We start from the raw sequence: 17,503 nt of genomic DNA, 5'->3' as shown, positions 1-17,503 counted from the left end.
GTACAATATAAAAACTGCTGCCGTGCTCTCTTCAGGCTACCTAGGGGCTGTAGCGCGTCGCAAATGTTTGTGGAAGGGCATGTGCCTCACTTTGAGGCGGGTCTACTTCATGGGACCGAAAGTGAAACGCCCGAAAACGCAAATATCGGAAGGCAAAGATCGAAAATCGAAAGATCTCAAGTCGAAATATAAAAAAAGGCTCTCTTCCCCCGTCGTACATACTCACTTAATTTGCGCAAGCAGGATACAACAGGAACAAGAGGAACAGGCTTTTCCTCCCGTATTCTGCGCGCGCACATTAAACAAGGCTGTAAGACAAAAACAGAGATAATTTCACCGCATGCCACTCATATATATTATATATACATAATACCGTTTACCATGCACCCTTTTTTTTAATTTTCGACTTAAGATCTTTCGATTTTCGATCTTTGCCGTCCGATATTTGCGTTTTCGGGCGTTTCACTTTCGGCTCCGTGAGGGAGACCGCTTTGAGGCCATTCTCAGGATGAGAACGGCCTCTCTACGTCTTCGTATATTTTTATCGGGTGACCTTCCCCGCACCGACAGTCAAAAATCGAAAATGTTCGTTTACCATGTATACATATGAAAAACGGTTAGTATATATATCAGTGGCGTGCAGTGAAACTCTCTCTCCCCTCGTCGTATGTACATCCTCACTTAATTTGCGCGAGCAGGATACAAGAGGAACAAGTGGAACAGGCTTTTCCTCCCGTATACTGCGTGCGCACATTAAACAAGGCTGTATGACAAAAAGAGAGATAATTTCACCGCATGCCACTGATATATGTATATATTATATATACATAGTACCGTTTACTATGAACCCTTTTTTTGATCTTTCGACTTAAGATCTTTCGTTTTTCGATCTTTGCCTTCCGATATTTGCTTTTTCGATCTTTTGACTTTCGGTGCCGTGAGGTAGTTCCATTTTTATATTCTAATTGTCTTCTTGCTGCTGCATCTTCTCATTTGCATTCCTCACTATATGTATGTTCGATGGATGGAGCTACTCCACCGACCGCCTTAAATGGACTTTGAATTGATTGATTGTTCTTATTATTATTATTTATTATTATTATCATTTATTATTATTATCATTTATTATTATTATTTTTCAATAATGTTATTATCCATATATTATTTATATGGGCGTTGGGGATTGCACTATTATTCATATCTCCTGGAATAAAAAGTTATTATTATTATTATTATTATTATCGGTCGACGCATCTAAGTGCAGTCTTATCTAATCTAAATTGAACCCAAAGTCGAACTGAATCTTTTCCGTATTCGATGATACACCATTTTTTTGATTTACACTTTAGATACGCTCTATGAAAAACTGCGATTTTCCTTCGACTTCGGGTCTACAAACTGTTATCTCCAGTTATTTTATCCAGCGATGGATCCAGATATATTTCAAGAGGGTGCAATATTTTGGAAAAATAAACAAATAAATACAATCCAAACTCAATATATCTATAGAATGGGTCAAGGTACATATGTAGATGTTGATGAGTCAATAACTTTTTACTTTATCGGTATGTACGTAGTAACAATAGATGAAGTTTTGTGATCATGCGAAAATTCGAACTCAAAGTTTTGACTAATTCGAACTCAGAATCGATTACTGATCACGTTTTCATGATCTAGAAAAAATGCATGTGTGTGTATTTTGGGGATTTTTTGAACACCGTTAGTTCTATCGAACTGAAACTTAGTATCGGTTACTGAAATTCTTATCGACACGACGTCAATTTTTTTCAAAATTTTTAACAAGAAAACTATGTAATTTCAATAATATTATACACGATAAATGAGCCGTTATATTTGAAAGTGGTATAAGTCCACTTTTTTCATTTCGAGAAATATTTCGCAAACGTTTAACAATATTTAAAAATACTGGTGACCTGTGATTCATGTGGTTCGGCAAACCTTTAACAATGCATTTACAACATTTGAACAATGAACGGCGCGCTCTGGGTCCGGGCTTTAGTAATAACAATTTTTGAATTAAGTCAAACAGTAATAGTGTTTTTGGAACTGTAAATTGGACTACCGCCACTTTCAAATATTGCGGCTCAATTGTAGATTGTGGACTGACTATAGAGAGTGAAGAGATTGAAATGGTAAAAGGTGGGTCACGTAGCAAGAAGAACGCTGGAACGGTACCCGAGAGAATGTAAAATAATCCAAAAAAAGGTCGCAAAGAAAAATAAATGATGGTAAGAACACACTCATAATTTCGGCACGATTTCAACTGTGATAGGCGTGTCGTCATGACATTTAAAATAATAAATGTATGGAGGTTTGTTTCACTAAATAATTAAATAAGGTCTATTTCCCGTTGCCACTTTTCAAAGCGAGAAAAATTCTACTGTATTTTTCATAAGTAGTCACCGGACCCTGAGAGGGCCGTTTATTGTTCAAATATTGTAAATGCATTTTTAAAGGTTTGCCGAACCTTTTTTACAAAGCATTTACAATAATGGAACAATAGACAGCGCGCTTCCGGCCCTACCTCTATTCATAAGATTCATTAATTTTTGAGGCCCTTACGTTTGAATTTCTGACCAAATTTTCTTTTTAAGTTATTCAATGAGAATATGCATATATGTATGTACTCGATTTTTCAAATATCCTTACCGGGACAAATCAGAAGCTGAAAGATTGAGAAAGCATGGAGGTAAATGTGGGGTCTCCTTAAAATTATCTGCCCAAAATTTTATTCTGATACATTGGGGGGAGGGGCGATCACCTATATTGTGTTATCCCAAATTGATCATTAATGAACCTACATGTATTCGTTATACAAATGGAGTTAGATAAAACGGCATAAAAATCTTGTAAATCGTTTGTATCCGAATTTTTTGTATATGTGGACAGGTGTTGAAAACTCTTCACTCGTGACTCGTACACTTGAAACGTGAAAAAAATGTGTTTTCGCTTGTATATTTGATTTTATTTGAAGTGATTGAGGCCTTCAGTTTTTGAAGAGGTTATATTTTTGTATAAAAATAATATGAGTACATATATTGAAAAACATTTCATTTCAATTATATGCGTTAGACTTAGATCAAACTGCATAAAAAATCTTGTAAATCGTTTGCATCCGAATTTTAGTATATGTATGTGGACAGTCATATAAAACTCTTCACTCGTACACTTGAAACGTGAAAAAAATGTGTTTTCGCTTGTACATATTATATAATAATAATTTTATTTGAAGTGATCAATGTCTTCAGTTTTTGAAGAGGTTGTATTTTTGTATAAAAATAATATGCGTACATACATATATTGAAGACCATTTCGGTTAAATTATGGCTAGAATGCGTTAGAAACACGTTCACTAATGTATACCTTTGTTTGAGGATATCGAACACAACGCCGGATGTTTGTATAAGACACAAACTCGATGTAATAAAAGCTTCTATATTTTTTAATGACCCAGTTCAAAAACTATTGTACGTCAGCTACATTGTTTTGTGTGTTTTCGTCAAATGAATATGACTTTATTACCAAAAAAGAAAACTATTTTTTTGTGCGTGTAAATTGTTTTATAGTGGGAGTTTCATTGCATTGTTTGGCGGCTTGTTTGTCCATCTATGAATTGAACAAAGGTATGAATTGATCTTGTATGATATTTGTGTTGTACTGTGTATTAAAAAATAAAGGGCTTCTTTCAAAATACACGTTTTCAATATAAGAATGTATGTACACGTTGTTAACAACCACTCTAGGAAATAAATACACATTGTGAAATTTTATTGTGGTTATTCAAGATTGATATTTTTAAAATTATGATTAAGATTGAATAGAAATTGACGTATGTATGTATGTATGTATGTATATTAAATTTATTATTCTATTGGATACTTCTGTTTATCGCTACCTCGAGGAATCCCGACTCCCGCTAATAATTAATTATTAATATTGTATTGTCTAAATACGATGGAATGTATCAGTTTATAAATAATTAAATCAATCTGAATTTTATTCATAATTAAGTTTATCAATTCGTGAATATTATGTATCTATAAAATTTTTTAATCTGAAAAAGTTGAAATTTGTATTGTCATAAGTATTTTTCAAACTAATGACGATATTAGTAAAATATATAACGTATGTGTAATTAATACGCTATCACTATATTTTTGGTGAAAGATATGGCAACGAAGTCATCAATATTTTTGACCTTTAAAAATACAATATTTTAAAAATACAATATTTTACTACAATTAATTTTACATGAGTTTTTTGTAACCTTTTTTTATTGAACTATTGAAATCATTGTATTATTCATCATTAGTGTCCATTGAGTTTGACCTAAGCTAACCTTTTAAAATCCATGGCGCACTTGAGACTTCCATGGAAATGGTTGAATGCTTAAAACTTAATGAACTGGCTGGCATTGAAATTTACCATTTGCGCTTATAGATAATAGGCTAAGGAACTCTGGTTTTACAGGAAATTTTATTTTTAAAATTTTTTGTCAATCTTGCGATTATGGAAATTTGGTATGATACTTAAAAATTATGTATATTATATCACAAAATTTCACATTTATCTATTAACTCACGACCAAGAAATTAATGTCTCCAAGATAAAACGAAAAGACTTAATCTATTGATATTTTGTATAGGTCTGATACCGAGAGTTGGCGTGAGCAAATGCGCTTGTGTAGTGTCAGTGAATACTAAAATATATATAGTATAGTATAGCACGCTGTCACACTGCATTTAATAGTAAAAAAGACGCTCTGTCCCTTTCAGGCGCTTTTGTGTGTGTACGAGAGCGCGCCAACTCTCAATAACAGTACATATATGAATAAAGTTATAAAATACCTATATATCATAATATAACATTGCATTCTTTAGTATTAAAAAATTAAATATAACAATATTCTATACATATGAATTATATAATTATATATATTAAATATTTTTTGTATTACATATTTCGCATTTTAATATTGACAATTCATCACTGAGGCGATTCAGGGGGGACATGGGGCTAATGGCTCCACCCTAGAGAATTACATAATGCACTTATATGTATACAATCAAAATAATGTATTTTGTGTTTTTTATAATTCAGTTAAAATAATGTTTTACAAATAAATAACCTTTTAATAATTATTTTATAGCCGATTAAGGTCTGTTCATACCTAGTCGGCACGAACCGACTTCAGCAGGTATCCGGCCGTACGAAAAGTATTCTTTGGTACATTTTGTATGGGTATGTTCATTTCAACCGTCACGTTTACGCCACGGCAGGCTTACAGCAGTACCCGACATTTCCTGTTCATACCTTACAGCAACATCCGTCAACGTGTCGTATCCGTCTTTTTGGCCATCGTGGAGATATACACGCGAATTACGTGCCATGAGTCTGCCGCTTTGCTGTTTTGGACCAATTATCGATAGTGACAGTTGACAGCTGTTCAATCTTTCGACATGGTTTTGGCGCAAATATTTAAAAAATTTAAAATTTTTTTACGGAAATATTTAAAAAATGTTTGTCCATCATCCACAAGCTCTTTATATAATGTCCAAAACTCTCTTTCGGTTTTTCTATTTTTTAACATGGGATGCACATCAAAACGCCTCCGTGCTTTTTTATTGCCTTCTTGAGCTTCTTCTTCCAACAACAACGCGATTATACATCATTTTTCGTTCTATAAACGCCGAAACATTTTTGCTGACTTGTATTCTGACGTGTAGCTACGAATGCACGTGTATGCATTCATATTGTAAATGCTCGACAATACGACGTTGCCTTGCACTCGGCCAAAGTGCTGTAAGCGTGACGTGACCGCGACGTGTAGGTAGATATGAATAGAAATGTAATAAAATGATATATTTGAAACGGAGTCGTGCAGTGCTGAAGCCGTGCAGTGCTGTTAAGTATGAACAGACCTTTAAACGTTTTATATTTGAAAAAATATTGTGTGTGTATGTTTCAAGTTATGATTGATTCATATTAATTTATACATAAACAGAAAAAGTTCAGTTACAAATAATGTACTTTAATTGCATATATAAAAAATATTAATTTTAACAGTGTTTTCTTAGAAACTGGACTGTAGCCAATTATTTATTAGAGATTATAAAAAAAAGAAAAATCACGATACCACACATTAAAATATATATTAGTATTAAATATATCTAATGGCTAGCAGATATGTTTTTTATATGCAGTAAAGCTATTTCAGACATTTTAAATACAATGTTTATATTTGAAACGTCACAACGTACATGGCCGTACAAAGCGCCAGTTGAGTCCTGCACCGACCATGCAGTGTCTAGTTTGACAGTTGAGGTTAAGATGTCGGCTAAGGTAGTTCCTGTCGCGGTCGTAGAAGAAGTCGGCAAAGTTTTATTAGCCAAAGACCGTCCATTAAAGGAACGTTTTAGGGCTTTATTTACACTAAAAGGACTCGGTGGAGATGCTGCAATCTGTGCCATTGCTAGTTGTTTTGATGACCCATCAGCATTGTTAAAACATGAGTTGGCTTACTGCCTTGGGCAGATGAAGGATCCATCTGCTGTGCCACATCTTTGTAAAGTGCTGCGAGATACCACACAGGAGCCTATGGTTCGACACGAGGCTGGTAAATTAAATTCCAGTTAATAGCAAACTGAAAGTGACTCACTTTATTTACTTAACTTAAATGATAAGTCATTCTATATATAAAACACTAAATGCGTGTTTAGTTTTATGTGTATTTTATTTAAAAATTCATCATGAAATTTTTTCAGCTGAAGCTTTAGGTGCTATTGGTATAACAGAGGTTAGAGAGATATTGGAAGAATTTTCGAAAGACCCTGTAATAGATGTTGCTGAAACGTGTCAAATAGCTTTGGGTCGGCTTAAGTGGCTACAAAAGCCGGACGATAAGGTCTTATCGAATAATCGTTATGCATCCGTTGATCCAGCCCCACCTAGTGATATAGTCGACGTACAAAAATTGAAGACAACACTCTTAGATGAAAACGCTAATTTGTTTGATAGATACAGAGCAATGTTTAGCTTGCGCAATTTACATACCGATGAATCAGTATGTGCTTTGGGAGAAGGTATACAATTATGAGGATCATTGTATTATTCTTATCATGTTACTTTTCCAATGGATGTTTTATGTGTATTAATATTTTTGATGTTTGCAGGTTTGAATGGATCTAGTGCATTGTTCCGTCACGAAATAGCTTTCGTTTTAGGACAAATGCAAGATGAAGTCAGCATTCCGTATTTGAAGAATAATCTTGAAAATACTTCTGAAAATGAAATGGTCAGACATGAATGTGCTGAAGCATTAGGAGCTATTGCCACACCGGAATGTATTGAAATACTGAAAAAGTATACCAATTTTTTAGATTTATTGCATAAAACTTATTTTATTTTCAATTATAATTTTGCATTTTATTGAAGTTTGAAGTTTATAATTCTGCAAAATGAATCTTAATCTTATTTATAGTAATACATTATGTTGAAAACTTACTTTGTTAAAAGTTAGTAAAGGTAAATATTTTTGCCACTATTTTATTGAATTTATACTTGAAAAAAGGCGGCATAGGCGATGGACCCAATTTAAAAAAATATATTTTGCCATGATTCGGGTTGCCTCTGAGCCAAATATATGGTATTAAACTTTTACGAATTTATATAGATTTATAGATTATAATTTTTTGAAATCATATTTAGTGGGTAGGATGGTTTTTGGGAATTTAACGAGAAACTGTTAAAACAATGAAATCAGATTAAATGGAAAACTCGGATAAGAAACGATCGACTTGTAGTCACAAATTTCCAAGTCTGAAAAGCAGCACTAAAGATAGTACTAGGAATAAACTCTTTTCAATCGAAATCAATTCCACAGGATTGAACCTAGCAACCTCTCGGTGGTTAGCATTAATGCAAGCACCAATCTATGCTGCTGGCTATTTGTTACCAAAATACATAAGTTTTCTTTTACACTGTATAGATTGATTTAAAAAGTTGCATAGTGTATATTTTGTTAAAATTTTTGACAAAAACTTTTGAAAATGTGATTATATAAGTGAAATGCGTTTTAAAATATATTTTATTATAATAATTGTATCTTATTTCTGTTTCAGGTATTTAGCAGATGATAAAAGAGTAGTAAAAGAAAGTTGCGAAATAGCTTTGGACATGTGCGAATATGAAAACAGTCCTGAATTTCAATATGCCGATACTGCCTTTAAAATGATCGAAACAAATCAATAATACATATATGTAAAACCGAAACAGTATTTTAATTTAAATTTATATTAATTCCATTCCTATAATTTATTAGCACAATGTATGTACATACATACATATATTTTTTAAATACAAATTATATATGAGTAAAGTGCTTAATATATATTTAGATGTGAATTAAATAACGAAATATGCAATAATAATAAATTTTGTATGTGAGCGATGAATCTTTTTTATTTAATTCCCAAAAACACTGCATTTGAATCTGTTTTTAGCTAAATTTTGATAATAAAACGTGATGACTCCTCTTTCATTTATTCAACAGTAATAAATATTAGAACTAATTAGACATTTTGTGATGTTACAGCTAAGATAAGAGATGTATATAGTTTATCATGCCATTTTTATCTTTTTTTTTAATAAACTTAAAATAAATGTACTTATGCCATGAAATTTACTAGTGTTAGAGTCAAATACGTTTTCTTTCATGTTTTAGTGGGTCCAGTGTTATTTAAATCTATTGAATAGGTACGTTTGGGTATTCTCTGTCCTGTAATATATACTTTTCAATCACTCCTCAAACAGAGATCATTGTTTTTTTATCGCGCCATAAATCGTTCAAAATTGCTTTTTGCCCTACCAAATCACAGTATAAACACTGATAAATGAACGAGGCGAAAGCCTTAAAGAGCTTTGCGATCGAAAGAGGAGAAAAGCGTTGCCCCATGTATACGTATAGCACACATACACACGTATTGACTATCTGGCTTTTGTGCCGGGTAAATATTGGGGTTTAAATTGTCACCGGTGACGATAAGACGCGAACCAAATCCAGATAATCAAATGGTGTGCTGATTTGAGCTCAGTTTTTGCCGACACTGCAAAAAAAAAATGATCGCACACAAAGCGTGGGGGCTTTATTGTGAATCATATTTTGGACTATTTTATTGAACGTGACGAGAATTTTAACATAATGTAAACATTTATATATGAATACATACATTCAGACTTCTGTAAGCCGAACCAACTTTGAAACGCTACTTAGGACTTGGAGAAACCCAAGAGTGTTTATATCTCTATACAACAGTTTCTGAAACTTTTTTGGTCACAGAGCACTTATGCTTTAGAAAATATTGACGACACACGCAAATTTAAAAGTAAAATATGCAAATATAATATATTCGGGCAGAATGTAAAAACTTTTGGTATAGTATTTGGACGAGGTCTAAATCGAGATCTAACGATAGTCTAAAAATGTGTCTCCGGTTTAAGGCTTTCAAATTAAATTTTAAGCACAACTATGTACTTATAATTAAAGGTATTCGTTGACATAATTCAAATCGTAATGAGATTTGATATATGGGGACGAAAGGAATGAAATGACGGTATTGTTATAAACACGCTGTTTAATATGACGGAAAGACGGAAATAAAGTAGTAGCCACTGACATACCGTAAAGTAGTAGCCAACGACACCGACAATGTAATGAAAGGATAATAATGATAGTATTATTTATAGTTTAATTTGTATGGAGTGGTTTCGTATGAATGAACATTGTTTTCAAATTCAATATTTTGTCGATTTGAGCAGAAAATGAGTTTGGATCAATACAATTTGCCTATAATGATGTACATATGTATGTATATGTAGATAAAAAAAAGCTCAAATATTTAACGCAACAGTGTTACGTTAATTACAAAATTGAGTGTTTTTACGGAATTATAGAAAAGTATGCTGAAAGCAGGGGCGGCTTGTGACTTTAAAAATAGGTGGGTCATAAGGAGGCTTAAGCTCTCCCCCCCTATATATTTATTTTCTTCCAAAAAATTGAACTCATATATTATTAGCAATATTTTATGCAAGGAAAATGACTTTTTTTAACAAATTATCGACTTCGTTCATTTTCTGCTCTGAAAAAGCAAAAATGTGATTAATAAAAATATTGATTGACAATTTAAGGTATACACCTTGCAAAATATAGTTGAAATGTTCGAAAAACGTTGACAGTGTCGTGTATTTTTGAATCGTATAGAGAATATAAACGACCAGGGCTGGCGTGTTCTGCCCTAAAGAGACCTTTACGCATTCAATTAAAAGCGACCTTCTGTATACTGTAACGAGGACATTTTTTTCTGCTTTAGCTGACTGTCTACACTCCACACATAGTTCCACTCGCAAATGCCAGAGTAACAGGTAAGCTGAAGCTAGCGACCACGGGACCACGCCAAATAAGCGACTGCTTCAAACTGAATTAAGAACCGGTTCTGCTTACCGCGTGGTGAGCGGGATAAACATACACTAGTTGACTATTTACGAGACACCAACAGTATACAAACTTTATTATCTTTTGGTTAGGAGAAATGTGTGTGGAGCAGTGCCCCGGTTGCCCTTAAATACGAGCCACCACTGGCTGAAAGCAACGACAAGGGATCGAAAGGGCAGCATATAGATACATTACAAAGGTGAGAAAAATGATTAAGGAAGGACTGGAAGTTGTGAACTGGAAGAGTATGCAGAAAATAAAAAGCAAAGGAAACCAGTTGGAATACAAATTATTTCAACTTGAAATTGTAAATGTAATTTCGTACTAGACTTGAACAAGCACACTTTAGCAAACCCCGCTATATGCATATGTACTTTTACATTAGCTAGTGACTTTTTTCGAATACATGGTAAGAAATTAGGTCATCAAATGCTCAACGGTGAATAAAACTAAAACGGAAGATTCCCTTTGGAATTAGTGCACGAGTAGGGTACGGAAAATGGACATCTTCCATCTGTGTATAGCAGCTGTACACATACCTACTTATACATATAAGAGTATGTATGTATGTATGTATGTATATGTGGGTCCTAGGAAAAGTTACGATTTATAGTAAAGACGGTCAGTCCCAGACCGGATATTGTGTCAAACCGGTCTCTGGGGAGGATGGGAGGGGGACGGCTCTATAAACACCCCATCAACCCAATAAAATATGCTAATATATTTTTTGATATTGGAAAAATTCCATTTTATTGTACGTCTACTGTATTTGCACACAGCGTATGTTGCGAGTATTGAAAAAAAACGTTACAAGATCAAAGAAAAATATTCCAGCTGCCATTTATAAATTATTAATATAAAAAATGCCCCTACGTATAGCTAGTATATAATACTTGGGGCAAAACGAAAACGAAACATTGAGAAAATGTCGATTTCGTTTCCTCGCAAATTGCACAGTCGAAACGCGAGGATAATCAAGGACCATACACATACACGAAAGTATGTATGTATGTATGTAGACCTAGGCATTGCCCAACTTATCAAGGTTCAAAGGTCGACGGATAAGGATAACAATCAGACCTTCGCATTTCGACAAATTATTATGGCTTTCGGTAATAACCATTACAATCTACGGGGGGGGGGGGGGCTCGCATTGTTGTTTCCACATCCCGCGAGCGTGTCGTTCATAAAAGTTGCAGAAACCCTGGACGTCTTACTCTGACAGTGGTAGTGGTAGTACATAGAAATCCATCGTATTTCAAGTTCATATAAAATTAATAATGTAATCAGTGCCAATACATTTTTCAACACGAACTTTTCGCAAGAATCGACAAATATGTTTCAGATCTCCAGACTACATAGAAGAATAGGATTTTTTTCGCAATTTATGAGTGGAAAACAAGTATTGAACCAATATGTATGTAGGTGATCCTTTTATAAAATATTTCACTCGAAACAATTCACATTGAAAAGCTTCTGGGTTGTTTGTATAATATTTTGTAGAGGTAGCATGAAGATAGTTCAATCTACATATGTATGTATATAAAGAGAATTCAGAAAGACACATAAAAATAACGTATATAAAAACCATTTGATGTTGCAATAGTTTCAATATGTATCTAGTGTATCTAACATATAATTTCGAAAAAGACTTTGTATATATGTATACAATATGTATGCATATATGTAAAATTGGCTGGTTGGTTGGAAACAACACATTCGATTTTTTTGTTTTTGGATTCATAGGCGCCGATTCGATTTTTTTTCGATTCAAATGATTAGAAGGCCACGAGGGCGAAGGCGCCTAGACGCCGGGGGCGAAAGCCCCGGAGGGTGCCGGGGGGCTCGCTGGATTCTGGTATACATATAATTTTGAAAGAGATTTAGTATACATATATATTTGCTTGTTCGTGACAGTCAATTTAATAAAAAAATAGGAATGAGCGGCATTTCAACGCAATAATTTCAAAAACCGGTTCTGCTTGATAATTTTCGGTGACATGTACTGCTATATAGTATGAATAAGGGCGAGAACACACAGAGTGGTATGGGACGTCACGTGTACTTGGCTTTCCGCTGTGCACGTGCAGAATGAATATGTTTGGGAAATCGTACGTGTTTGCACATCCATATGCAAACGACAAGTTTCTCCTACATGGGTTTCACCTTTATCGATCACTGTTAAACAAGAATAAATACAAGGATAAAATATCACTGAAAACACTCCAGGGGGTGATTTTTAGGACTGTTGTACTATGTATACAGGTGCTAAGTTTTTTTCACATGCTTAAAAAAAAACACGTCCCACGTCCCGCTCTGTGTGTTTCCGATACGCCACGTACTGTTTCGAGTTTGCCACTGTTTCGATACGCCACGTACACATTACGGACTATATGAATGTCTCCATATAGAATGGACTAAAAACTATTTTTAGTACTGCTTTTTACGTGCAGTTGTCGGCTTGAGCTCTACTGTTATAAACGAACCATAAGCAGTACTATTGAGTAGTAATGAAGAAGTACTCATCTATCTAAAAAAAATAACATATTAAATAGTCAATGGAAACATCACGGCGAAAAAAAATTATAATAAATATAAAGCTGTGGATTTGTATGGCGGATAAACAAAAATTCATGTTTATATAGTAGACGATATACATACATATATCGTTTTTCTAGCTTCCAGTCCAAAGAAGAGAGATATGAATCGCGTTAGTCAGTTTGTATAAATCAAACGATTCCAAGTATCAGATTATTCGATACGTGTACGTACATACATACCTCTCGACAACTTAAAAGCTCTCTCGTAAACTCGACACAAAAGCTCAACATTTATTCAAATCTATTTCTCCGCGTTTGGCTTTTGATTTATACGCGGCGTGCGAGCGCCACGGAAAACTTTTGCGTCGAAAAGCCTAAAAAGTTTTCAATAGCACCGAATGTATGGAATTTAGCTCGGAAAATTCTTCCTTAAACGCTCGTGTATATCCGTCGCTCTTTGATGATGATTTCTCCCCGAACGGTGAGCGATGATGTCATGATTTTGTGACGTCATGTCGCACGATATCGGATTTTCCCCCCACGGCCCGCCGATCTTGTTTTTCCGCCGGGGAGTTTTTCCGCGAGGCGGCAGTCTATTTTGTCAGCCGGCAAATGATCCGGAAAATGTCGCCTTCATGACGTGGGCAAAAGCCCGAGTTGTTCGTTTTATTATACCTATATATATGTACATATATATACATATACATATATGTATGCGTATGGATATAACATACGGTCTGCGAGTCGCCTCGTTTCCGATCGTATTGGGCCATTCGTGCAAATTAAATTTCTGACCTTACATAATTTATGTTCTATTTTTTTCGAGAGTGTTAAAATGTCACAATTTCATTTCGGATGCTGTTTAATTATTTTTAAATACATTTGTACTGAAACATTAAAGGTTCGTTTATACCAGTACAGCTCAAGCTAACAATTGCACGCAAACAGAAGTACGAACATTATACTATAGTACATTTTATATGGACACATTCATATGTTCCGTAATGTGTACGTGGTGTACTATGACGTGACGTCATAGTGGCAAGTACACCCGTTCTAACGAAAGTGTTGCCATATTAATATTAATAAGGAAATGTTAAATTGTGCCAATATTGACTCGACGATGTGCCGCAAGCAGTATTGCGCCGTATCATCGCGCTCTGTAATATATATGTAATCCGATTTTGGTGTAAATTCGTCCAAAATAAGTACGAAGTGCCAAAAATGGGCGGTGCTGTATAGTATGAACATGTAGAAGTAGTATTTTCCGTGCAGTGTTGTGCCGAGCTGTAGACGTGCAGTGTTGGACCTTAATTCGTAAATTGTCAGCACATTTGTAAAATACTACGACTTATTTACTATCACATCTTATTCAGATCCATATATCTTATTTACTTTAATAACTACGACAGTTAATTTCGTGAATTAAGTCGTTTTTAAATATAGATTAGTATATGTACATACATACATATGTACATTATCTGAAATATTTTCGATTAATAGAAAGATCAATACAATTTTTCTTACATATACATATTCGCAGTATCTAGATGGATTTATTAATCCAGGTTTCGAATATCAAATTTGATATAGTATATTACGGTACTCTAAATTAGACTATAGAAGGTTTTAAGTAGGGTTCCGAGCCAAGGTCAAGAGACCCTATAAAATGTTTATGAAAATTGTCTACATATTTATCCATTTATTTCACTTTTCACCCGCCAAAAATATCTTGAAATGTATATCAGTAACATTGAGCACTCGGAATGTCCATTTGAAAGATGACCTTTAGAGAATTACCATTCAATTTTACAGCACAGTGCACCGACGGTTAGAATCAAAATCTATGTATGTATGTATGTATACTCCTTGAGAACCTCACGCAGATTAGCAAATCAGGCTTATTCGACCGAAAGTTGACAAGCCTATTAACCGCTTGAGACGGGCTGCGGTTGCGTGCAGATTGAATAGTTTCTCTGAAATGAGATTGTTGAAATACTCGTAAAAGTGTATGCATGTACATAAATACATATATATACAAATTTCAATTCACCTACGATTCAAAACTCATTTTAGACTATTATTTAAACTAACTTACATTTTCAATGCTCGGGCCATTATAAAATTTATAAGATATAATTAAATATCATAGGTGAACTCATACATACACCCAGCGCAAAGCGAAGCTTATCAGTTGCATCACATGCAAATAACGATATATTTTAAAAGACTAGGAAAGGAATTTAAAATAACAGTTTTCGTATTACTTTCTACAACTCCTCTTCATCAATATGCAGCAAAAAAAGCGATTTCGTCAATAGATAACATTATGAGGGGAATCATTGTAAATTTGAAGTAAAAATGAACATTTTTTTTATACCTGGAGTAGATTTCATAAATCAAAAAATTAAGGATTGTAAATAGGTTTTTGAGCTCTTTTTCCTATTATGCTTTAGATTAACATTAGAATAATATAATACTGTGATTAATAACCAAATTAAATTAAATTGTAAAATAGAAAATGATCAGTAGATCAGTAGCTATTAAAATAGATATAAGATGTATTGTGAACATAATTTCGTAATAATAAAAAGCATTTAAAAATCAAAAAAAAAATAAATAAAAAAATCGATAAAAAGGGATTTTTTTTTCAAGCTTTTCAACATATCAAGGGGACTTCAAATAATAGTAGGGAATACAAATAAAAATGTTTTTTTATTTTAATATTTAATGGGACCCCCTGTGTTTTTAATAAATAGTTTTATTCGTTTAAGTAGTGATTCATATTATTTTTTTAATAATTCATCACTAATTTCATTGTAGCATCATTACATTATTTATGATGTAATTTCATTTCATCATAAATAATGTATTTTATGGTTTTTGGTTTCTTATCTCTATTTTTTTGCCCATTTTGCTTCACATATTTTCGATTATATTTAGATCCGAGTTGTTTCCTGGCCATTCAATGGAGTTTATACCTAAACTATCTTTATTTTGATCGATATTTAAAAAAAAACCAAATGGTGATATACCAATGCATTAAAAATAGTTAAAATTAATTGTGAAAACAATTTGAATACTCTCAAATTTTGAACGATGCGCTGGTGCTGAATCATCGTGAAAGACAAGATCCTTAACCATTTCCGGTAAGCCTTCTAATGTAGGAATAACGCTTTTGTCGATGATTTTTTTATACTCCTGTAAGTTGACTATCCCATCTAGTTTAATGATTGACCCAACACCATACCGTGTGATGGCCCCCAATACCATACCATGGCGAATGTTAAACATTCAGCGCTTAGCACGATTCTTTATAGCGTTCGCCTGATGTTATCCAATTTTTGATTTCTCGGCGATCGACAAAAATTCATATTTTGCGCTCAACGCTCACAACACTAAAAAAAAGACACGCACTTCTTGAAAGTCTGGGGGAAACTGACTTTAAAAGTTTTTGGCAACAATACGTTGAGGTATGCTGAAAACAACTGTAAAAGTATAAAAACAAAATTGCCAGAAAGTGAGACCCAATAGGGCGAAAAATGGGCCATTCCGGTAAAATTTGTGACTGATAAGCTTCGCTTTGCGCTGGGTGTACATATGTATAAGCGCACTTTAACGAACACAATACATCGCGAAATTAACAGAACTACTATTTTGTTCGACTTTAATAAACGGATAATATTTATTTATTTATTTTAGAATTTTCCCATGGTGACACTACAGAGTAGTTCAAAGTCATCCCAATGGCTAATTAAAAAAAATAAACATAAAAAATCATAAATATGAAACAAAATCAAAAACAAATACAATAACAAAACACATTTAACAGATCAGCATATTTTACAATAAACAAATCCAAGTTATCAAAAATCTGGTTGAGGACCCCTTACAACAGGCGACAAAGCCATCAAATTGGTACTTGTCACAGGAAAAGAGAACAAATTTACCCGAGTTGGCTAGGAACATTGAAGCTCAATTCTGCAAGAATTTGAGAACTGCTCACCAAACTAACCAGTAATTTATAGAATTTGTGCCCTCTTTAATTTAAATGTAAACCATCAATCCCACCCACTTACCCCATACCAGCCATTATTGGCGCAAACAACCAAACGATTTTCTGGTTGATGAGCAACGCGCATCACATAATTATGTGTTGCGCATTTTCACGTCACAAATCAACAATATTTGCACACCTAATTTCGGTACATTCTCAACATTAACTAAATTCAATTTATCAGCAAATAGTTCACTGATTTATATAATTATAAATAGCATTGGCTTCAAACGTTGTCCATAGTTTTAAGCCGGAAGTTTTGCTTTAAGCAGGAAGCACACAGCAGGATGTCAATGATTCGAAAAGGAATCCAATTTGGTTTTCCAACAGGAAACGCATTTCTTCTAATTGGAAACTAAAAGGAAAGCTTTTAAAAGTTTTTGCCAGAATGCAGTA

At 33.7% G+C, this 17,503-nt stretch overlaps 1 protein-coding gene across 1 annotated transcript; it reads left to right on the top strand.

Moving 5' to 3' along the window:
* Positions 1-6,278: 6,278 nt before the first annotated feature.
* Positions 6,279-8,473, top strand: nero (deoxyhypusine hydroxylase nero). Its single transcript, XM_077433860.1, has 4 exons — positions 6,279-6,637; positions 6,786-7,103; positions 7,194-7,383; positions 8,142-8,473. The coding sequence occupies exons 1-4, from the start codon at positions 6,352-6,354 to the stop codon at positions 8,269-8,271; spliced, it is 924 nt and encodes a 307-aa protein (XP_077289986.1). The 5' UTR covers positions 6,279-6,351; the 3' UTR covers positions 8,272-8,473.
* Positions 8,474-17,503: the final 9,030 nt, after the last annotated feature.

The sequence above is a fragment of the Arctopsyche grandis genome, chromosome 6, assembly GCF_051622035.1.
Source record: "Arctopsyche grandis isolate Sample6627 chromosome 6, ASM5162203v2, whole genome shotgun sequence".
NCBI lineage: Eukaryota > Metazoa > Arthropoda > Insecta > Trichoptera > Hydropsychidae > Arctopsyche > Arctopsyche grandis.
Note: the sequence above shows the minus strand (reverse complement) of the source record. Positions and strands in the feature narration are given on the sequence as shown.

Coding starts and splice junctions, on each gene's coding strand:
- nero (XM_077433860.1), top strand. CDS start 6,352: ATGTCGGCTAAGGTAGTTCCTGTCGCGGTCGTAGAAGAAGTCGGCAAA. Junction 6,638..6,785: donor TATGGTTCGACACGAGGCTG/GTAAATTAAATT, acceptor AAATTTTTTCAG/CTGAAGCTTTAGGTGCTATT. Junction 7,104..7,193: donor AGTATGTGCTTTGGGAGAAG/GTATACAATTAT, acceptor TGATGTTTGCAG/GTTTGAATGGATCTAGTGCA.